At 46.3% G+C, this 21,055-nt stretch overlaps 12 protein-coding genes and 1 non-coding gene across 13 annotated transcripts; 4 read left to right on the top strand and 9 right to left on the bottom strand.

Annotated features, from left to right (window-relative positions):
- Positions 1-39: 39 nt before the first annotated feature.
- HPODL_03541 (Bud site selection protein RAX2) lies at positions 40-3,423 on the bottom strand (the record flags this gene model as incomplete). Its single annotated transcript, XM_014079861.1, has 1 exon — positions 40-3,423. The coding sequence occupies one exon, from the start codon at positions 3,421-3,423 to the stop codon at positions 40-42; it is 3,384 nt and encodes a 1,127-aa protein (XP_013935336.1).
- Positions 3,424-3,755: 332 nt separating this feature from the next.
- On the top strand, positions 3,756-3,827 carry HPODL_05425. Its single transcript has one exon. It is a non-coding gene; the product is annotated as a tRNA-Met (tRNA).
- Positions 3,828-4,079: 252 nt separating this feature from the next.
- HPODL_03540 (uncharacterized protein) lies at positions 4,080-4,622 on the top strand (the record flags this gene model as incomplete). The annotated part of the gene is made up of 1 exon (XM_014079860.1): positions 4,080-4,622. The coding sequence occupies one exon, from the start codon at positions 4,080-4,082 to the stop codon at positions 4,620-4,622; it is 543 nt and encodes a 180-aa protein (XP_013935335.1).
- A 515-nt stretch (positions 4,623-5,137) lies between these two features.
- Positions 5,138-6,625, top strand: HPODL_03539 (uncharacterized protein; the record flags this gene model as incomplete). The annotated part of the gene is made up of 1 exon (XM_014079859.1): positions 5,138-6,625. The coding sequence occupies one exon, from the start codon at positions 5,138-5,140 to the stop codon at positions 6,623-6,625; it is 1,488 nt and encodes a 495-aa protein (XP_013935334.1).
- An 8-nt stretch (positions 6,626-6,633) lies between these two features.
- HPODL_03538 (uncharacterized protein) lies at positions 6,634-8,058 on the bottom strand (the record flags this gene model as incomplete). Its single annotated transcript, XM_014079858.1, has 1 exon — positions 6,634-8,058. The coding sequence occupies one exon, from the start codon at positions 8,056-8,058 to the stop codon at positions 6,634-6,636; it is 1,425 nt and encodes a 474-aa protein (XP_013935333.1).
- A 91-nt stretch (positions 8,059-8,149) lies between these two features.
- On the bottom strand, positions 8,150-9,994 carry HPODL_03537 (Protein kinase implicated in activation of the plasma membrane H(+)-ATPase Pma1p; the record flags this gene model as incomplete). The annotated part of the gene is made up of 1 exon (XM_014079857.1): positions 8,150-9,994. One exon carries the CDS (start codon positions 9,992-9,994, stop codon positions 8,150-8,152), a length of 1,845 nt encoding a protein of 614 aa, XP_013935332.1.
- Positions 9,995-10,315: 321 nt separating this feature from the next.
- On the bottom strand, positions 10,316-11,359 carry HPODL_03536 (uncharacterized protein; the record flags this gene model as incomplete). The annotated part of the gene is made up of 1 exon (XM_014079856.1): positions 10,316-11,359. The coding sequence occupies one exon, from the start codon at positions 11,357-11,359 to the stop codon at positions 10,316-10,318; it is 1,044 nt and encodes a 347-aa protein (XP_013935331.1).
- Positions 11,360-11,432: 73 nt separating this feature from the next.
- On the bottom strand, positions 11,433-12,842 carry HPODL_03535 (uncharacterized protein; the record flags this gene model as incomplete). The annotated part of the gene is made up of 1 exon (XM_014079855.1): positions 11,433-12,842. One exon carries the CDS (start codon positions 12,840-12,842, stop codon positions 11,433-11,435), a length of 1,410 nt encoding a protein of 469 aa, XP_013935330.1.
- A 162-nt stretch (positions 12,843-13,004) lies between these two features.
- Positions 13,005-14,843, bottom strand: HPODL_03534 (Pseudouridine synthase; the record flags this gene model as incomplete). The annotated part of the gene is made up of 1 exon (XM_014079854.1): positions 13,005-14,843. One exon carries the CDS (start codon positions 14,841-14,843, stop codon positions 13,005-13,007), a length of 1,839 nt encoding a protein of 612 aa, XP_013935329.1.
- An 84-nt stretch (positions 14,844-14,927) lies between these two features.
- Positions 14,928-17,159, top strand: HPODL_03533 (ser/thr/tyr protein kinase RAD53; the record flags this gene model as incomplete). Its single annotated transcript, XM_014079853.1, has 1 exon — positions 14,928-17,159. The coding sequence occupies one exon, from the start codon at positions 14,928-14,930 to the stop codon at positions 17,157-17,159; it is 2,232 nt and encodes a 743-aa protein (XP_013935328.1).
- A 133-nt stretch (positions 17,160-17,292) lies between these two features.
- On the bottom strand, positions 17,293-18,534 carry HPODL_03532 (Vacuolar aspartic protease; the record flags this gene model as incomplete). The annotated part of the gene is made up of 1 exon (XM_014079852.1): positions 17,293-18,534. The coding sequence occupies one exon, from the start codon at positions 18,532-18,534 to the stop codon at positions 17,293-17,295; it is 1,242 nt and encodes a 413-aa protein (XP_013935327.1).
- A 257-nt stretch (positions 18,535-18,791) lies between these two features.
- On the bottom strand, positions 18,792-20,177 carry HPODL_03531 (uncharacterized protein; the record flags this gene model as incomplete). Its single annotated transcript, XM_014079851.1, has 1 exon — positions 18,792-20,177. One exon carries the CDS (start codon positions 20,175-20,177, stop codon positions 18,792-18,794), a length of 1,386 nt encoding a protein of 461 aa, XP_013935326.1.
- A 94-nt stretch (positions 20,178-20,271) lies between these two features.
- On the bottom strand, positions 20,272-21,036 carry HPODL_03530 (Trimethyl guanosine synthase, conserved nucleolar methyl transferase; the record flags this gene model as incomplete). The annotated part of the gene is made up of 1 exon (XM_014079850.1): positions 20,272-21,036. One exon carries the CDS (start codon positions 21,034-21,036, stop codon positions 20,272-20,274), a length of 765 nt encoding a protein of 254 aa, XP_013935325.1.
- Between the last annotated feature and the right edge of the window lie 19 nt (positions 21,037-21,055).

Raw genomic sequence — 21,055 nt, 5'->3', positions numbered from 1 at the left:
GACGATTGAAATCGTCTTTATGCAATTAATATACAGAGACTATGAAGCCTTAGCTTTATTCAGATTGTTCATCACTTGGTCTGGCGGAACGGCTTGCATCATCTTGTCCTCACCCACTCTGGAATGCAGCGGCGCAGTTCTGGTGGCTCTGTTACTTGCGTAGTATAATCCAGCCGCTGCTGCTGTGAACAGGAACATGGTTCCAACAGACAACGCCAGCCCAACGCCGACAACCTGTCCTTTGGTGAGATGGCTCGTGCCCTTGCTCTGAGAGTGTGGAGAACTGGTTTGAGTACTTGGCAAGGAACTGGAGGAGTTGGTGGTATTGGTGGCATAATTAATTGTTCTGAAGCTTTTCACCACTCCTTTCATCGTGGCTAGAGTCGAGTTGAAGCTCTGCCCAGCAGCCACAAGCGGGATCCACGAACTTCCGTTGTAAGCGGCAAGATTTGCGGTACCGTACGCGGGAAGTACAATTTTTCCTGTAGCTACCAAAACTTGGTTGTCGACGAACGACGAGGAAGAGTTGACCAACTCAAAGTCGCTGAAGGTGGTGTTCGACCCATATCCCCCAATTTGGTTGAAGCTGCTTCCTCTGATCGAGCCAATGTAGCTATCGCCCATGACAATCACCGTGTCCTCGAGATGCGATCCAGGAACCATAAATTTCTTGACGTTTCCCGGTAGGGAGACGTTATTCAGGTAGTTCATGGATTCAACAGAAGATGTGTTAAGATTGAGAAGCCTTAGAGACGGCTCAGGTGAGTTAGTGCTCACGAGAATGCTCAAGGTGTCCAAATACTGCAGATGTGTCACTTCTCCAGAAACCTGGCTGGACGGCGCGGATAATGTCCTATTTTGCGGGTTGAAGAAACACAGATAACTGCATCGGCTAGATGTAAAGTTTCCTCCAAGTACCACGCTGCTGTCCTTTGGATTGACACTAAGAGTGTTGACGCTTCCCGTCAATCTGTCAGACATGAAAATATGATCCTGCGAGGTGGTGTTGTACACCCATAAGCCAGAGCCAGATGTACCATTAATGGAGGCGGTTCCATCAAAGGCCACATATATGGCGTCTTTGTAGCTGTACAGCGCTCTTACAGCCGAATTGTCGCTGAAACTTATGTTCGGGGTGGTGCCATTGACAATCACAAAATTTCTCTTTTCGTCTATGGTGGTGAAGTTTCCGCCCAAGATAAGTGTTTCGTTCAAATACATTGCCGTGTATATTTCTCCAGATTTGATTGAATCCAAAGAGAAGGTTGACCCATTTCTGATTTGCGCGACATTAATTGATCTGGCGTCATATTTCACAACCTGTCCAACAGCAAAGTCGACATCGTCAATTTCGACGGCTTTTGAGATATTGAGCCTAAGCAGGTCCGAAGTGGTCCAAGTTTGCGTGTCGTAATCGTATATTGAGGTGTTTCTTTCGGATATCAGCGAAATGTACTCTGAGGAGTTGTAGTTGAACGTGGTAGCAGAAAACGGATAGTCAACGACTGCCAGCTCCCGGTAGCTACCGTTGAATAGGCCGACATTTTGATCCTCCGAGACCAGCACCAGATCTGTATCAACAGCTAGGAGCTGGCTCACAGGGTCGCTGACACCGGCAATGTCCTCAATGTCTGCTGTACTGGTGTCAAAGGCAATTAAGTTTTCGCCGTAATTCGACTCAAAATCTCCAGCAACGTAGAGCACTGTATTATTGAGATACAAGCCAGTGACGTTTGCGTTTGCAGTTAAATTTTGTCCCAGCAGATCAATGGAAGAATTACCAAACGGTCCTTCGAATCCCGGTTGATATCCAAATAGACCGTTCAACTTATTCCTTATTATCTTTTTGATATCCAGACCATTAAACTCAGCGTAAACCGAGCCGGCGACAAAAGTGACATCATCACTGTAAAGCGCAGAGTCAATGGTGACGTCAAGATATGCTTGGGAGTCAGCCTCCATATCAATGTAGCCCGAGTATATTATGTCGTATTTTTCCTCATTGTTGGTTTGGTAGACCAGTTTGCTGCTCAGGAGCTCGGCACTATTATAAAATGATGCGTTGACAATTCCTCTTTTGTCGCACGAGTCGTCGCCCAAACATCCCGGTGTGTACAAAAAAACTGAGTAGTTTCCGGAGTAGGTGATATTGAGATGGTATCTGATACCTTGGCCGTTGATATCTGAGCTGTCGATGGTAGTGGTCAAATAGCCTTGTGCGGAAGCCCAGTCCACGTCGCCTAAATTGGACGCTTTTGAGTAATCCTCGATATTGGAGCACGTTGGCTCGTTGAGTGTGTTATTAGCGTAAATTGTAGTTCCGTATTGGAACATCTCAAAACCAGACAATCCTGCATAGCTGCCATAATTGTCAAGAACTTGGATCGATATTTCGCTGACCTGCAGAGTATTAACAAATTCAAATTCCTGGTAGTTTTCTCCAAACCCGACCCAGCCAGCCGTCACGTTGCTTGCCGTGGTGTAAAATCCATTGTTGACCACGTCCTCGTGCTGGTCTATTGAAGCTGATAAATTTGTATTCGGCAGCAGCGGGCACCAGGCATCGCAGTACCGCGTCTCAAGCGAGTCAGGATCAATATACGACAGATTCATGATGCCGTTTGCGGGCTGCGTTATCACTCTGAAAAGACTCGCTCCGTTTTCGTCGGGTAGATTGTATAAGCGTATTTTCGAAGGTTGCACAGCATTCGGCAGTACCGCAGACCACGACCCCTGTTCCCCTTCTCCCAGCGTCCATTGGGCTAGATCTGAGGGACAAACAATACTTTGTGCACCTGAGCCAGAAGAGCTTGATATCTGGGCCCACCTGAAACTGATCAACTGATCTGGGTCCACCAACGTCGAGTTGCTGCCATTGGTAGCCAAAAGGTCTGGGAAGCCAATGGAATCAAAATCTCCTCCAAATACAATGCTGTTGTTGCTGCCATGGATCATGGTGTTCACTGCGCCATTGAATCCACCGAACGGAGTACCTGCCAGAGTATCATTCAAAAGGTTGTATACCACCACACCAGATTCATTGTCATAAGAGAGATCTCCACCAAAATAGATCTCGTTATCGTAAAGAAGAACGCTCGAGACATTTCCTTCAACTTGGTCCCAATTTCGCACAGGTGTACTGTTTTTTGCTTCGATGTCGTATATGAACGGTTGGCCGTCGACCAGGTAAATAAGAGATGTATCTTTCAGATTAAATAGGTTGGTAGCCGTGGTGGTTTCCAATTGGACAATCGAGTCGTTGTCAGCACTCAGGGCCCACAGTCCATAATTTCCTGTTGTGAGGTTGTATTTGGAAACGTCAGAATAATTAGAAATAGAGTCAAATTGGCCATAAATAAAGATGGGCTCCAGTATGGATGGTTGGTCTATTTGGGCTGCATCAAATATGGCCCCTCGAGCCATTTGAGCTGATACCAGACTGCTCGCAACAGTTGTTTTTGAAAGCTTCATGGCTAAGTCAGTCCATAGACTAAAATCCTTTTCGTAAAACGGTTTGCAGATAGTCTGGAAAAATACAGTGCAAAGTTTGTGTATTGCCCAAACGGGAAATACATAAACAAAAATTATTCGCTGAAGTTGGCTGGCAGGGAAGAGCAGATAGTATTTTGCAGAACACAACCAAGGAGGAACCAAAAAAGGTATTGCCTTTGGATGCACATAGGCAGGTTGAAAGAAGCACAAACTGTACTTATGCGTTTACTTAGTCATCCAGCGTCCAAAAATTGACGAAACTTAGCACCGTGGCGCAGTGGAAGCGCGCAGGGCTCATAACCCTGATGTCGTTGGATCGAAACCAACCGGTGCTACTCTTTTTTTTATTGTCTTTTCTTTTGGGGAATTAAGCAACCATGTCCCGAACCATGTCCCGATACCTGCGTCGGTATTTGGGCGATGTCAGATTTTTAGCTAATATACTTCGCAGATTGCGGAATTCCAAGATATCAATTTCGTCACCCCACCCCCAGAATTGAGTAAGGTACAGTAAGAATATATTGTGGGGCGATATATTAGTTGCTTGAAAGTTTTTACTTGATCTTCAATTAACTTGATGTTCTACCATGAGAAAGTGTTCGTTGGTGATATCCGAGCCTGAAAGATACGTTGAAGAGGAATCCAAAAAGCAGCTGGCCGACCCAATCGTTTACAATCCTGGAAGTCTTCCTTTGGTCGGCTCTTTGGTGTACTTCCGCAAGCGAGGTCACTTGGAGTCATCAGGACTGAACAGTGACCAAACTCGCTCCAAACTCCTGGACCGCAAATCCAGCTCCTACCCGAATTTATCACAATGCTTGGAGCAGGGTACAAAGTACAACAACGACGACCTCGACAGTTTGCAACCAACCTCGCCGTCCAGTTCCATTTCCAGCATCGATTCTCAGAAAACGCTCCATGATCATGTTTTAGATGACAACGATAAATCCGATCCATCGTTCGATGAGCTGGATAGCCACATCAACCACCAGAGAAGGAACTCGTCGGGATGGAACGATACCGGCGATTGCTCCAGATCCCTCAAAAAAGATCGCAAAAATAACATAAGGCACAGAAGACGCCTCACATGCGCTGTCGTGTTCACAAAGCCAAGGCTTGTCCAACTATAGTTTGTAAGACCCTAGTATAATGAATGATACCTATTACGCTCCATAGTTAGATAATTGGCATTGCAGGAATTTATTTTTAGGCGGAGAGATTACGTGAGTGATTCTGCCGGCAGTAATTGTGTTTTACGATTGTTATATTGCATTCCAGACAGGAAGGCACCTAGCACTGAATGCAGCTTACAATTATGTAAGAAAACAAACAATAAGATTTGTATAGATGAGAGATCTTGCTAGATGAATCATCTGTAGCAATTGTACCATAAAACTGAGTGTAGGGAGACGTATCTCGCTAATTTAGCAACACTAAGATTAGCAAGCAATGCTGGAAAAACTTCAGACTAATGAGTCGTTGCGAACGTTGAACAATAGCGATTTGCTCTCGGTTGCGAACCCCTGCTGAAAGTTTTGACGAACTTGGTCACGTGTAATATGTCATGTGATACCGATTTTTACTCCTGCCAGATTAGCGCATTGGCGGTGCTACTGAAAAATAAAAGTGCACGCGTAAACTAACCATGGAGTCAAGACCTCCATTGGCTCGGAAGCGTACAGCTGCTTATGCCAGCGATGATGACATGGCTGTGGACGAGGAAAATGTGCGCAATCACCAATTTTCAGGTTTTCTAAGGAGCCATGTGAGCTCAGGCACGTCTGATCCGATATCTTTTTCCAGCTCGTCCTATACTCCACACTTTGACAGGCAGCCTTCAACAAGCTCTCCCCATTTGCAGTACATTCCTGATGCCGAGCTTGACAACTCCTACATGACGAATAACACCACGTTGGATACCATTCCGTCATCTCCGCCTATGATTTCTCAGTCACAGGCTACTTTAGTTGACACTCCGCCAAAAATCTCTGCGGAACGCACGTCCTCTTCTCTGGCACAAGAACCTACCAGAAAGCGGCAACGTGTACTTAACAATGAGGAGCAATTGGCTTTGGACCGTGACGGTAGAGTTTACGGTGTGCAGCTTCGGGACTCAACATTCCCTGAAGGATATCGGCCTAGTTTATACGACGACCCCATGTTTTTTGTTGTCAAGAACACTGAAGCGGCAAGCAAAGCTGCCTCGGAGATCATTACCACCTTATTTGATCAAGAAGTCGATCATGCTAGCAGGATATACAATTTGGAGCTAGAAGAGCTCGGATTGGACTCGCTACCAGAGCAAATAGCAGATTTCAAAGACCTTGTTCTATATGGGCCAGACGGGATCATTAAGCCAGTTTTGCACATTCATGCCTCCAAAAACCAGCTCAGGTCACTCAATCCCAAAATCTTTGATATTAATGGTCTAGAAGTGCTCTCTCTGCGCAATAACAAAATAGCGAGAGTTCCAGGGCTAATAGAGAAATCAACCAATCTGAAAAGCCTCAACTTATCCAACAACAAGATCAAGTTTCTGCCCCATAATATCTTAAAACTAGAGAACCTACACACATTGAGAATCAGGCCTAACCCGCTCATTGAACATTCTTCCAGCGAAAATACGCGTGAGGTAAATGGCTACGGGTCTCCATACCCAGACTCGACCCTCAAACATATAGGCCAACTTCATTGGACGTCGAAGAACAAACAGGTTTCCAAAGCCGCCTTGAATGCCATTTCGCTTGCAAGGAATCTTTCCGTCCTTCAAGAAACCGATTTTTCGTCGTTCAACTCTGAGCAATCTCATCTCAAGGAAAAGCACCAGTGGACCCCTACGCTGGTCGAGCTATCGCTGCGGAAGATATCGAACTACCTGATTTCTCAGTCAGAACTTTTGAAATGGAAAGACACGGTACACGAGCGAGTGTACAAGTTGGCCATCAAGGCACTGATTCACGGAAACAACGGAGTGACTTGTGGATATTGTGAGAACACTTGTGTGGAAAGCGTCGCAGAACTCATGGAATGGTGGGATTTTAAAGATGCGATAGAGATCCCCGTGAAGCGAATTTTCTGTTCCAAACGATGTGCGATTTGTTATTGGAACGATATTAAAGTGTATATTTCTTAGTCGCGCAGTCATATCCATACTCTTGCTGTGTTGTCTGCTGACCCGCTCACAAGGTAGCAGCGGATGCCACTTTCGAGTAGCTTTCTGTTCTTGATTTTGTCGTTTGTTTTTGACGTCTCGGATACCACTGGAGGGGCAAATGCGATGACATTCACAAAATTCTCGTGGCCGCGAAGTTGCGCGACATGGCCCAGTTGCCCGCTGGATGCCAATGTACGGAAATCCCATATTTTGATGAGTTTGTCGTCCCCACATGATGCAAGATAGTAACCGTTAGGATGCATGGAAAAAGATCGTATCCAAGAGCTGTGTGCTTTGAACTCGTGAAGAAGCACAGCCTTGGGGTTAGAAGACGGACAAGGTCGTTCCGGATTCGTCAGATCTGGAACTCTGAGCTTCCAGATCCGTAACATACAATCTCGTCCTCCACTAACACAATATTTGTATCCCAAGATGTCGTATGTCTCATCATTGATATCCACTAACGGATCGATATACTTGTTAGTTTCTGCTGGTAAAAAAATCGAGTCCTCAATGACTTGCTCACTCCCCAAACATAGGGAAATGCCCGCCCCAGTAGCAAGATGAGCAAGTCTCACAGATTGGTCGTTCGAACAACTCAAAATATACTCCCCATTTGGACTTACATCAACCTTCCTAACCCAGTCAGAATGCCCCTTTATGGTTCGCAAACACCACCCAGAAACGACGTCCCAGATTTTAACCGACTGGTCTCTCGAGCAGCTGACCAGCTGCATTTCATCTGCCGGATTAAACTTCAGGCCAGAAACCAAGTGGTCATGGCCTGTGAGCACCCGTACTAGTTGGCCTGTCTTGCTGTCCCATAACTTGATGAGAAGGTCTGACGAGCAGGATGCAAGAAGGACCATTTTGGTTGAATCGACCGTATTTTCTCTGCTTTGAAACTCCAATGCATTGATAGTCCGTGTATGAGCATTCCTGATCACACGCTCAGGTTCAGTCAGATCGAGCAGGTTCCAGAACGCAATTGTACCATCTTGAGAGCCAGTAGCCACCACCGGCTCAAAAGGGTGTATTGAGACACAAGTAACGGATCCCTTGTGCAATTTCAACACCGCTTTCACCCTGCTAGGTATCCACTCCAACTTGTCTCTTCTAATATCCATGCCGCCTGCTGCCTCCAATAATTCTGAGTAGTTATCTACCAGCTCCTTGTACTCGCTGATCTCCTTCTCCATATCGTATATTCGCTTCTGGAGTCGAACAACGGTGGCCCATTTCTTCTCCAGGTAATTATTAGGTATCGTATCTGAATCCTTATGTGCCGAAACGCCCAGTCTTGAGCGAAGCTCGCTGACAACTGCCGAATCATTAATAATACCATCTAAGTACTGAATCACAGCTTTGTTGAGCTCCGACCGCTGCCGGTCGCTCAATACAGCGTAATCCATACGGTTCGAACAATGTTTACAAAATCTTGATTTGTTTTTCTCGACGCGTCTATCGACGTATTGATTTCGCGATATGCATATATAATGTGTATTAACAGTCCAGATTGTGTTTGTGCGAAGGATCGTTGATGGTGTTTCCCTTCGCGTCAATCGTACAGTATTTGATTTCTGAAAACCACTCATCCTCAAAGATGTCTTTCATGGTTGCACGCCGCTCTGGATCCACCGTCAAAATTCTGGAGAGTAGAGGCCGTGCAGCATGTGGCAGCAGCCTCATGAGCCTGTATGGACCATGTATTTGACGGTGAGACCGCGAGATTCCTGCGTGGCGCCGTTCAGGCTTCTCCTGCTTGTCAGACTTTTCGTTCTCCGACTCTTGTTGTTGTGGTTCACCAATCTTTGGAGGATCCACTGCCACCAGTGACGGATCAGGCAGTTTGCTGAAATCAAAGTTTTCCGGCATCTTTGAGGGCTGTTCTTGGGAAGTTTCCTGTGCATCCTTCTTCTGCTCGTCCGGCTTCTCTATTATGTTTGCAAGTGGCTTTTCTTTCTTTGCTCCTGGATCCTTATTTTCCACACCTAAACGTTCGGTCTGCTCGCAAAGCTGCTTGACTTCCGGCTCTTCCTGTTGCTTGCTTTCCGCGGACTGCTCGAGGTTCTTCTCGTTCTCCTTCTGCTCCAGAAGCTTCCTCTTTCTTTCCAATAGAAGCTGCTTGTGGTGTCTCGCACTTTCTACGTAATCATGTGGAACATCATCTTCCTGGCAGTAGAGGTTGAAGCTTGGGTCCTCTGGCTTGGGGGCCTTCCATGGGAATCTTCTTAGGGTCATGCAGCAGTATATTATGCCGATGGACCAGATGTCCACCAATTGAGGGTCGTAGCTTTCGGTATGAGTTAACACTTCTGGGGCAAGGTATGGGTCCGACCCGACAATTCCATGGGCATAAACTATTTCCTCTTCAAAGGGGTACTTGAAGACAACGGCAGAGCCAAAGTCGATAAGTTTCAGTATGCCCTCTGTCGTCACCACGCAGTTATCCAGCTTAAGATCTCGATGGGCCAGTCCCACAGAATGCAAATATTGGACGCCCATGGTGATCTGTTTGAGAAAACAGTTGATTTCTGAGCGCGTCATTTTGCCAGCCATAACGACTCCAAAGAAATCTATCGGAGCATACTCCATCACCTCGAAGTATTGATTATGTTCACTGATTATGTCGATCGTTTGAATGATATTCGGATGATGGAGCGTGCTTCCAATGCAAAACTCGGCAGTGCACTTCCTGGCATACTCCTTAACGCTCTCGTTGGGTCTTCGAGGCACAAACTCCTTCACTGCAAATGTTACTCCGTCACTCTCACGAACAAGTAATCTAACGGACCCACCGGCTCCTGAGCCTAAAACCTTTCCCAGTTTTCCGTATTTCTTCGTAAGCGAGCCCTCCAGATCTGCCCAAAATCGAGGGTCCGGCTTCACAATCATGTTATTATTGGCATCATGTGTAAATGTAGGGGAAGCCAGGTCCGAGTGGGATATATTCGGAGACACGTTAGTTGATGAGGTTTCCTGAGTCCGATGACCGGATAGCGACGAGCTGGATCCACCAAAGTCGTGTCTCTTGGATGGGCGGAAGAACCGCTTCAGTTGTACCATGGAGGTGTTCCTTTGCGGGACTCTACGCTCGAGATCGTGAGGCGTTTGGTGGTAGTGCGGATAGTTGTGATGATTATTGTGTTCATCAGAGTGAAACGAATCATGCGATTCGTTTGATGAAGCCTTGCCCATACTAATACCGAAGAACGACCGTCGCGAGCTATTCGAATGAGTCATCAGCGAGCTACCGATTGCCAGAGAATGAGTCCCGGAGTCTTTCGGGTGGTGTTCGTCATGGTGTTTGTGTCCCAAATTGGTCAAAGATCCAAATCGACTAGGCATTTTTTAGATATTTGGGGTCATACGAGCCTCAAGCCTCCACTCTCCTTCGTAAAAATATGATCGTATAAAGCGCCCGTTCACCTGTTGTCAGACAAATTGGATAGTCACAATCGCTAGCTTTCTGTACACTTTTACTTTATAACCAATATTGCAAGAATGCGCCTCACTCAAATGATCTCGGACACCTAACGATAACGAATTCCAACAATTCGTTGCTGATCTTTATATTATTCCATTTTTTCCCGTAAATGGCATCCTTACACCACCGATAATTTACAAGCTCATTTTTTAAAACCGTTTTTATGTGCAAGCATATTAAGTTCAGACAAGCCCAACAATACCCACGTTGTAGCCGCGCTTACCAAAGCGCTCTAAGTGAACACGCAGTCTTTCGCGCATTGAGGCCTCGTCTAATGATTCATATAGTGTTTTTTCGTGGTCTTCCAGTTGGGACAGAATTTGCTCCCAATCCACCAGACCGCGGTCTAAACAGGTAAAAAAAAGTTCCAGTCTATCCAGCTTGTCAACTCCCCCATCGCGCAGGAGTAAATGTGTATCCACTATTAGCTCCTTGTATTTTTGTAATAATTGTACCCTCAGACGGCCGACGTTGGAAAACGGAGTCCCAACCTTGATCAAATCACAAACGGAGCGTAGCTCCTCTTCTGTCATTGTGAATGGATTTTGCACAGCAATCTCATCAAACCCGCGCCCTTTGCGCAATTCTTTTAGCTTTCTTTGTGCCTTAATGCTTTTACCATAATACGATTTCATAAAGGCTGGAAACACGCATGTAAACGGCATCAAACTGGGAAAGATGTAATATAATGGAAGCGAAAACTCCTCTAAAAGAGCGAACAAAACCGCAAAGAGCGGTAGCTTCAAAATATCACCTCTTGTTCGCAACATCGTCTGGAATTGGGCCCGGGATAGTTTGATCTGTTCGCGGCTCAGATCGAGTGATCCTGAGTTTTCGAAACACGAAACAGTAGTGGCTAGTTCGTCCACCATCTGTGGAACCGTGGAGTTCCTCACGTACAATTTCTGATCTTTGGCATCCCCCGTTGCCAGATCGTTGGCAGCCAACCCATTGACGACCAAGAACAAGTTTCGGCTATAAACTTCGGATCTCAGATCTTTGTAGTTTGTCCAGACACTCCCCATTCCTTCCTTGAAGAATTTGAGGTAATTTTTGGCCAGACGGAACAAGACAACGGCTTTCAAACGAACCCCACTGTACGGTTTTTCAAGCAAAACTTGGTCGGTGATGCGTTTTTTCGTTTGAATCAGATGTAAGGGTGGCACACTTGACACGATACCTCGCCTCTGAACAAAACTAGGCAAACCGTGACACATTCTCTTCATGGCTAATTGAATATTAAATAAATTTTTTATTTTTGTTGCACCTAAAGAAAATGTACTAGTGATTCGTTTACACTTAGACAAACAAAGCAGCCTTATCTGCTGGATCCCGTCCATACCAAATATACCAGTCTTTGTACTTGACACTCATCTGGTTGTCAGAAACGCTTCCCTTGGCTTGAATGGCGTGTTTGGCAGCAACAGCCGCTTGCACGTCAAAGTACTGGACAGCGAAACAGAGTTTCCGAGAAACAACAGGCAGAATCTCCACTATCGGGCCAAACTGTGAGAAGTCTGTACGTATAGCGTTCAGATCAAAATCTGGAGAGTAGTTGAGAATAGGATCGGGATAGCTGGGTCTTTTCTTTTCGGAGGTGATATGGCTGTTGAGCTTACTTTTGGCAAGAACTGGTTTTTTCAGCACTAACACTCGCCGCGCGCTTTCAGACCCACCCATCATCTCAAGAGACTGCAGACTGTCTTTCTCGTGGTAACACAAGTAGTCTTCGGTGTTGACGATGCCGCTACGCGGGATCCAGGATGGATGCAAATGGTAGCCATTGACAACAAACATCCCGGTGGAGGCAAAATTCATGAACTTGAGTGCGTCTTCTTCTCTCTGGAAATACAGATGGAGTAGAGTCTCATCCCAGTTGATTTGGTTTCCCAAGTCGTACTGTTTTTCCTTCAAACTCGACTTATCAAGAAGCTGCACTTTCTCCAGAGGACCTCCATAAATTTGACTCATTATACTGGTCAAACTAGTATTGCGATGTATGTTGGAGAGCATCACGACCCTTGATTCTCTCATTATGGCATCCAAAATTCCATCCTTCGTGACTTGTCTGTCCAAATGGAAGGTTGTGTTGACTATATTCTCGTTCATCTTAAGTGCATTATTGTCAGCTCCAACGCTCCCCGTCTTTCTCCCCATACCGAGCTGTTTGGATCCAGAACCTCTGCTGTCTCCGGCTTCCTCTGGCTCAGAATCCCTGGTGATAGTCGAGTTCTTCGATGCCTTCCTGGTCTCCTGTCGAATTTTGAGGTTGGTCTCCATGAGTCGTGCAAGCAGGGTTTCCTCCTTCTCACAAGAGTCGGTTTGCTGGCGCGACGCTTGGCTCTGTCTTGAAACGTTACCGCGAGTTTCACCTGCCAGCTTCCTGTTGACTTTCGATGACGAAAGCGAATAATTCTTGGCGGTTTCGTAGTATCTAAGCGATTCTCGGTCCTCGTCTATGGCACATTGCACAACCTCGTCCAGATCGGTGCCCTTGCTGGCCGTGACATTCTTGCTTTCGTTGTGCAGTAGACTCTTTGCCAGGCGTCTAAAACCCATTTTCTCCTCCTTAATGTTCTCGGCTGATCCAAGGAGTGAGGACAGAGAAGGAAGCCTGGACCTCGACACTCTCAGACTGCTAGCGGTGTTTTCGTTAGTCAAGGGGTGGACAGCCTCGGCGTCTTCTCCAAGGGGGATTTGGCGCAACATGATGGTTGATTAGAAGTAGCAATGTAAGAGCAATATCAGGGTCTCCGCAGTTAGATATACAGCGGTCTGTATGTTATAGCGCAAGGGATTAAAAACTACTTTTTTAGGGATCTCTAGGCCCTAATTTTTTTACGGCGACAATTGGGCGCAATATAAATTCTCTCATTGCTGTCCATCAATAATCTCTCTGAGGGCCATAGTGGCATACGCAGACACTCCCAGCTGCATCTGCACAACGAGCGCCACTTTGGAACCCTCTGGCCTCGAAATCAAGCGTGGCTCCTCTTTTCCTTGCTGACGTAAGCGCAGGAGCTCGAGATCTGTGCGGACCAAGGAATCGGTGTTGGCATCGTACTTGCAAAAGTAGTACTTGAGGCCATCCACGCGGCCAAAAACGTGGCGGTAGGAGCCTGCAAGTGAGAACTCGCGCACGCGGCGCGACATCTTGAACGGATCGAGCCCGTCTTTGGCCATCACGTCCACATATGTCTGGCGCAGGGTCTCGTTCTCCGGGTAGAGAACGTCAAATCCTGGTGTGGGCAGCACTATGTCATGGATGGAGTATGTCTTGTTGTCGACATCCTCCTGGGTGACAGGCTTGGCACGAACAAACGTTTCTTTCTTGACGTCTTCCTCGAAGTCGTCGTCCTGCTCCACCGTCACGGAATTGTCGATTACGAGATCACCTGCAACAACTTCCATGCCAAACAGTCTCATTCTTGCAGACGCGACCATGTTCCAGACATAAGATTGGTAAGCATGGCCGTACATGATCCTCAAATTCCGAGGAATGCCCATTAGAGCTTTGAAATAAGAATTTTCAGAGTACTCTCCGTCCTCGCCCTTTTGGTCGTGCTCAAGACGGCTCAAAATGGAGAACTCCGCACTACAGCGACGGGGCATCTTTTTAAGTGCCTGCGATGCGTCCCTGGTCTCTTTCCAGATTCTACGAGCCTCAACGGAATCGGGTAGCACAACCTCCTGCTCGCTCAAAATTAATTCTCCTGCTTTTTTCCACTCACTTTGAAGCAGGCATTTGCCAACCTCGTGAGTCGAGACCGAAAATGTGCCAAATCTCTGCATTCCGAAATAGTTGATAAAGCCATATTTGTCAATGGATTCGAATATAGGAGCGAGCTTTTGTTCTAGAGTTGGGATGTCAAGTGTTTCTCCATTAAGAGTGACATCCTTGATGGTGATGATAAATTCGTTCCCTCGGAGATCACCCAATCTTAGTGGCTCATCGGCATAGCTAAAGCCGCCTATCTGAAACCCGCGTAGAGCTCTATTTAGATTGTTAATTCTTTCCACTGAAATGCGTTCCAGAGATATCTTTTGCACCGTCACTCCACGTCTGTCTTTAGTTCCCGCATATTTCACGTTTTTTACAGGAATGTTGAGAAACTTCGCTAAAAGCCCAGCAACTTCCATGGTCTCCTTATTCTCCTTGTATAGAACAGCATGCAAATAGCGCTTGCGGTCGCCCAAGTTGTGATTTATCACGGTTCGCCGCTTGCTATTTTTCGAGCTCAGCGAAATTTCAAACTGATTGGTAGCCATGGTCAGGCTCTCGAGACGGTTTTTGAACAGTTCGCGCACAAGCCTATGCAATTTGGTTCTGTCATCCTTGCTCTCAAATACCTTTTCAGTGACGAGTTTCTCACCAGAGACTGGGATCTGCAAAAGCTTCTCAACGTCTGATTCTCCTAGAATGGCGATTAAATCAGATTTTTTGTCTTCGGGGATATTGAATGCGCCTCTTGCTGATTTTTCTGAGTCGGTATCTTTCTCGGGTTCCTCTTCAGGGAACCCCAAATCCTCCAGATGGATAACTTTTCCATCCAAACCTATTTCATTGACAAGGAAATCGGTGTATCTCTGCTTCAAAAGCCCAGCAATTCTATCGCCTCCCTTGCATATGTATTCTGTAATGCCTACGTGCTCTTCGGTGATGCCCGAGTCAGCTTTTTGGCGCTCTATATCGGCGAGCTTCCGCTTCATGTGAAAATTATTTTTTTTTTAGTTTATTTTTTTGATCATTTTCAATAAACGAGACGCGTCTGATAAAGTCTCCACTTGTTTTTCATGAACGGGGAGGCTTCTCAAAAAGATCAAGGCCAGACAACCCAACCCACTCAGCCGACACAACCGAGTGCCTGGGATGCGCCTGGCAATGACGTGCTTGCACAGGAACTGATCAGTACCGGGGTGGTTTGCAGGCTGATTTGCACCACCAGCACAGACATATGTCGCGGAAAAGGCTACATTGACGTGATTCTGAAAACAGATACCTTGGAGGATAAGCAGGAGTGGATATTCGGACGCAGAGTAGAAAGTTGTGATTATCCGTTGAAAACCAAGAGCAACAGGATCAGCAACAAGCATTTTAAGCTCTGGATGAGTACCAAAAATTCCAACGGGGGAGCAAATGGTACTTTGATGATCCAGGACACAGCTACTAATGGTACATGGGTCAACGGGACCAAATTGATCAAGGGAACGAACTACATCTTGACGCAGGGCGACGAGATCAGTATAGGCATAGGAGTCGCCGCAGACGTGATACGATTTGTGGTGCACTTTCCGAAAAATGGTGCGCGCGACGAAACGCCAGAGCGAAACAGCAATAGCTCAAATGCAGGGATACATATGGATTTTATTGTGCGAGACGAAATCGTTGGCTCGGGTGCTTTTGCTACAGTCAAGAAGGCCATCGAACGAGCCACCGGTGAAACGTACGCTGTGAAAATCATAAGCAAGAAGAAAGCATTAACAGGGGGTATGGATGGAGTGACTCGCGAATTGGAGATACTCAAAAAGCTGGACCACCCAGGAATCGTTAGATTAAAAGCTTCTTACGAGGACGTGGAAAATTACTATCTGGTGATGGAGTTTGTCCCTGGTGGAGATTTGATGGATTTTGTGGCGTCTTACGGATCTGTTGGAGAAGCTGCAGGCCGTGAAATAGCGAAGCAAATCTTACAGGCCATTGACTATGTGCATTCCAGAGGTATATCGCATCGAGACCTCAAGCCAGATAACATCCTAATAGCGCAGGATGATCCTGTAACCGTCAAAATAACAGACTTCGGGCTGGCAAAACGCCAGGGCATTGCTAGCATCATGAAGACTTTCTGCGGAACATTGGCCTATCTTGCGCCTGAGGTCATTTCTGGCAAATACGGGGCCAAGATGGCTACATCTAAAAAACGATACATGGGAAAAGGACGCGTTTTCGAAGATTCCTACTCGAACAAAGTGGACATCTGGTCGATCGGGTGTCTTGTATTTGTTATTCTCACTGCGCATTTGCCTTTCAGCGGGTCTACGCAGGAGACGCTATTCAAAAACATCACAAACGGAAATTACCACGAATCTTTGTTAAAGGAGAACGGAATATCGCTTGAAGGACGTGATTTTGTGAACAGACTTCTGGAGACCGACGTGTCGTTGCGTCTAGATGCTCGTCAGGCACTCCATCATCCGTGGATCAACGAAATGAGCACAGTTGACTCCCAGGTGAGTCTTTCTCAGAGTCAGTCTCACCAGCAGCGTCTTTCGCAAGCTTTGAGTATGAAAGCAGAACCACCCGTTTTCAAGGTTCCACAAGTGCCAAAGCCAAGTCAGCGAGCGCACACTGCTGGCGTGGGCGAGATAGATGAGTCAGTACAGGAGGTAGAATTTATCGATTCTCAGCCTCTATCTCCACAAGAACAGAATAGAGAAGACGAAAATGTGCCCCCGGGAACTTTCCTAACTCTGAAACTGATAGCATCGGAACTTGCCAATAAGTACGAGCCGGTGGTCCATATCAAGCAAGGACAGCCATTTTTCTCCATCGGAAGACTAGACACACTGGACTATACAATCTCGGATGAGAGAATATCCAAAACCCATGCTGTGATACTTAAGAAACGCCATCCAATCACAACAGCCTCATCTATCTACGAATCACCAGCTATGGGATTGGAAGACATCTGGATATTGGATCTGAGCACCAATGGATGCTATGTTAATGATCAAAAGCTGAAAAGAGGAAATAAAACCAAACTTTTCAACGGCGACGTGCTGAGCCTGTTCATTGATAAACAGCGCGGAGAAAAATTGGCCTACAAAGTTATAATCAATGACACAACCGGGCTGTTCAAAGGAGCCACCAGGGAAGAGAGAAACGTAAGCATAGAGCCGCAAGATGAGGCAGACCAAAAGCTTCCGCTGCTAAAGAAGAGACAATCTAATAATATAGATAAAAAAAGGAAGCACACAGAGCAGCACGGGATCAACAAAAGGAAAAGAGCAGATTTAAGCAATTACTAGAAACTGTCAAAAAAATCCAATCTTTTCATGTTTTATAGCAGTAATAGAGACACAAAGAAAATCGTTGTCAAGCAACCGTACCCGATAGAAATTCATGCTAGCAAGTTGAAACTAATACGTAACTGCCTTGCAGTTACACAGCCTTAGCCAATCCGACAGCGTCTCTGCCAAGGTCATAGACAGAGTAGTATCTTCTGAGGAAAGCGTCACCAATGATGGCCATTGGACCAATTGGGGCTGGGAGGTCCATTGGAGTGAATGCAGAAATACAAGAACCAGAAACTTCCAAAGTGTAGTCATAAGGCGAGATGGTAAAGTTGTAACCATCGAAGTTGAAAGTGAGGTCAGGCAGTGAGTCTCTCTTGTCACAATCGATCTGGTACTGTCCAGACCATGACTTCTCGGCACCAATTTGAGAGTTCAAAATCTCAGCCAATTGAGATGGAAGAGCAATCAAAGAGGTTCCGGTATCAATGGCAGCTCCGGTGTTCTCCAATGGAGCGTATTCGTCACCAAGGGCAATACCACTAAACTTCACTTCCCAATAAGCCTTTCTTCTGACTGGCAACCAGGTGATATCGCCTGTGTACTTAGACACATCGTATCCACCAAAGGTAGCCTCTCCTCCATCCTGCTCGGACTTCGAAGTGTCACCAAGGTAAAATCCGAATTGTGGGGTGTCCAGCAATCCCAAATTGATAGCATTGTAAATTGGAGGAACGATTCTGTTGACCGAGATCGTGTCGTAAGCCAGACCCAGAATACCGTCAAACTTTCCAAAAGCAAAAGCCAAGCCAGGCTCGCTAGTAGCCTCGGCGAAATCCTGTTTAGGGATGACAAGGTCACCAATAGTCAGTGTGTCTTGGGAAACGTAACCCTCGAGGGAACCCGAGCCATATTGAATAGCAAACGAAGAACCGTTCTTCTGGTAAGTGGACGACTCATCGTGGTCGTATTTAGTATGCAAGTAACAGGCCAAGGACGTGCAATCGCTACTAGGAACCCACAGGTTAGAGGAACCGGTGTCGAGGATAACCTTGAACGATTGGCCAGGAGTGCCCAATTGAATCTCGGTGAAGTATTGGGCATTGAGATAGTTGGTCAAAGGAGTGTTGTGACCCGAGCTTGCACTCTCGTCAGAACGCTTGCCGATCGAGATAATTTGCTGGTCATTCTGTTGGGCGGCGATAAACTTGTTGTAAGTTGTAACATACTTTTGCTTCAACGACTCAACATAATCGCCGACAGTAACATCCTGGTAAGTAGCCTGTGCAGGAGCTTTTTTGATGGGAGCTTTGTGGACCTTGGCATCGGCCAGGGAGACCAATCCAAGCACAAGAGCAAGCGAGTAAAGGGTTGGGAAAGAGAGTTTCATCTTTGAGATTCGCTTTGTTTATAATAGATGCTCAGCGATGCTAATGATTTTGACAAGGTTTTGGGGCAACTGGATTGGTGACTCTCTATTCAGAACAGGTTTGTAAATTATGGAACCTACTTAATGAACCCCAAATTTTACTCTCTTTGCCACCCTCATATTTTAGGTAGTGCGTCACACATAAACACATCAGTTTTGAGCATTTACGCTATCCCAACTAGTACTGGTGCGGCTTCCAGAATAGGCAAGTGATCTGATTAAGATATCGATCCGTAGTTTGACAGCTTCAAAACCTCATCGAACTGTTTTTTGCCCTTGTAAAGTTGTGCGTTCGCCATATAGTCGTCCAGAAGAAAGTCGATAGGCGACAGTGGCGTGTTTTCACTCAGCTTGCGAACGTGATGCGGGGACATTGGGATTTTAATGAATGCTGACCCTGTGGCAGGCGACTTTGACTTTTTCAGTTTGATGTAATTCTCCGCAGATATACTTTCTCTTCTCATCGCGGGTGCTTCTATTTCGGGAGATTTGACGGTACCTTTGTTGTAATCCCATTTGTACCATTGCAGGAGCAACGTACAATCAAGGGCCACCGTGCCCATGGCTCCCAAAAGGTAGCTGAGCTCGGCCCGCCAGAAATCCCGTGACGTGTCACCGCCACTAAGGGAGTTTTTGCATGTTGCCAACGACATCGAGTAGCACAAGTTACCCAAAAGCGCGCAGATGACAAACTTGGGGGAAATGCCACGCGTCGATTTGAGTTTGTTATTGGTCAATATTTGGGGAAATCTGGAACTGATATACAAGAAAGTGCAACACCAGGCCAGGATTGTTCCCACCTGATGGACGGAGAGTGTTATTAATGCATGGAATATTTTTAGTAATGCGGAGTTGTTGGTCTTATCCGGTATGGACATTGGTGAGTAGATCGGGGCAGCTTCGGCCCTGCTAAACCCCATGATGAAGCTCGAGCTAATCAGCTTCGTTATGCTGTTTGTTATGTTCAGGTTATTTGGTTGTTGTTGCCTCTCTATCGGAATAGCGGAAGATATATGTTCTGCAGGAACGTAGGCGCGATCAATGGAGTCTGCGTCGATTTCGCGCACAGGATGAGCATTCAGAGCTGTTCGAAGCGCTGTACGAGGAGTTTTGATCTCACCGAGCCGCTTGGCACGTCTTTGATGGTAAAAGCGGGACTGAGGATTGTGATACAGCCGACTATAGTAGTAAAACTGCCCGGCCAAAACTATGTCGATGATGAGATAATACGAGCTGAGCAGGATCTGGAATAGCAAAGCATCCGTCATCAAACAACTCATAAAATTGAGCAGGTCCCCGGCAAACCAGCAGCACAGAAACCCAAGTGAAAGCCCGTCAACTGACTTCTCTGAGTAGTTTTTTATAACCTGGGGGATCTGAGCAAACAGCCACGCAGTAATCGACAGATACCCTGCATAGGCAGAAATGGGTTTGAAGAAATGGATGACCTGTTGCCGCGACACGTCCAGAGGACATTCTCCCGTCATGATATACACCAGTCGGACAATCAGATCGAGCTGCTGGCAGAACCCGTCTGGTGGAACACCTGACGGTGACTCGGATAAGGTTAGTGGCCTTGTTGGAGTATATTCTATTCGGGACATGGGATTCCCTCTTTTTATTAATTGATAAAGTGGTGAATCATTCCAGGGTTGCCCTCTGTTTCACTATTTTTCGATTATTTTTTAGTGCACTAATTTAGTTTCGCTGATAATCGTAAAAATTAGATCCCCAAAAACAAAGCAGTCCTTTGATCCTGCCGTTTATCTTGGCCTTTGTGACCCGCACTTTCACTGCAGGGCCGAAGACTTCCATCGACATTCGGTGTAACTGGTCCAGGTCAGAGTTTCGCGGCAGGAAAAGCACTATCTTATCCGAGATTTGTAGGCAGCTTCTCAGAAGGTCGTCTAGCGGTAATGGTTCAAGCGCGCGCAAATCAAAAGTCTCCTGGTCGAGGTACTTTGGACCGCCCCACGGCGGAGATGCAAATATAATGTCCACTTTGAGACTCTTCACTATACTTTGAGTTTGAGCGTATGCAACAGGATCCTCGGGGTTATCATTGGGGAGGGCGTATTTCCAATCACAATTGAGCAGCTGCAAGCTTTTTCCGGCCTGGTCGAGTTGGTTTTGGTCGAAATAGACATGCACATTATTAGCCGTACATGCGAGATTTACCTCGTTGTAGTCGACACAAACACACTTTTGATATACTCTGATGAATTGGATGGAGTTACCGCCGCCGCCACAAAACAGATCGAGCACAGTCTGGGTGTCTGGATAGCAATGTCTAATAAATTTTGCAGTGTATACGGCAAGATCTTGCGGAGTCACGCTGAACCACAGTTCTCTGGTCAGTTTGATGCCATCGTCAAACTTGCTGAATAGTGTGTAGCGCGATTTCCAGTATTTTACGAGATCTTTGGGGATCTTTTCCCGTCTGTCGAGAATCTCCGTCTCCATAAAGAATATTTGAAAAAAA

The sequence above is a fragment of the Ogataea parapolymorpha genome, chromosome IV (assembly GCF_000187245.1).
Source record: "Ogataea parapolymorpha DL-1 chromosome IV, whole genome shotgun sequence".
NCBI lineage: Eukaryota > Fungi > Ascomycota > Pichiomycetes > Pichiales > Pichiaceae > Ogataea > Ogataea parapolymorpha.
This window is presented reverse-complemented; position numbering and strand designations above follow the sequence as displayed.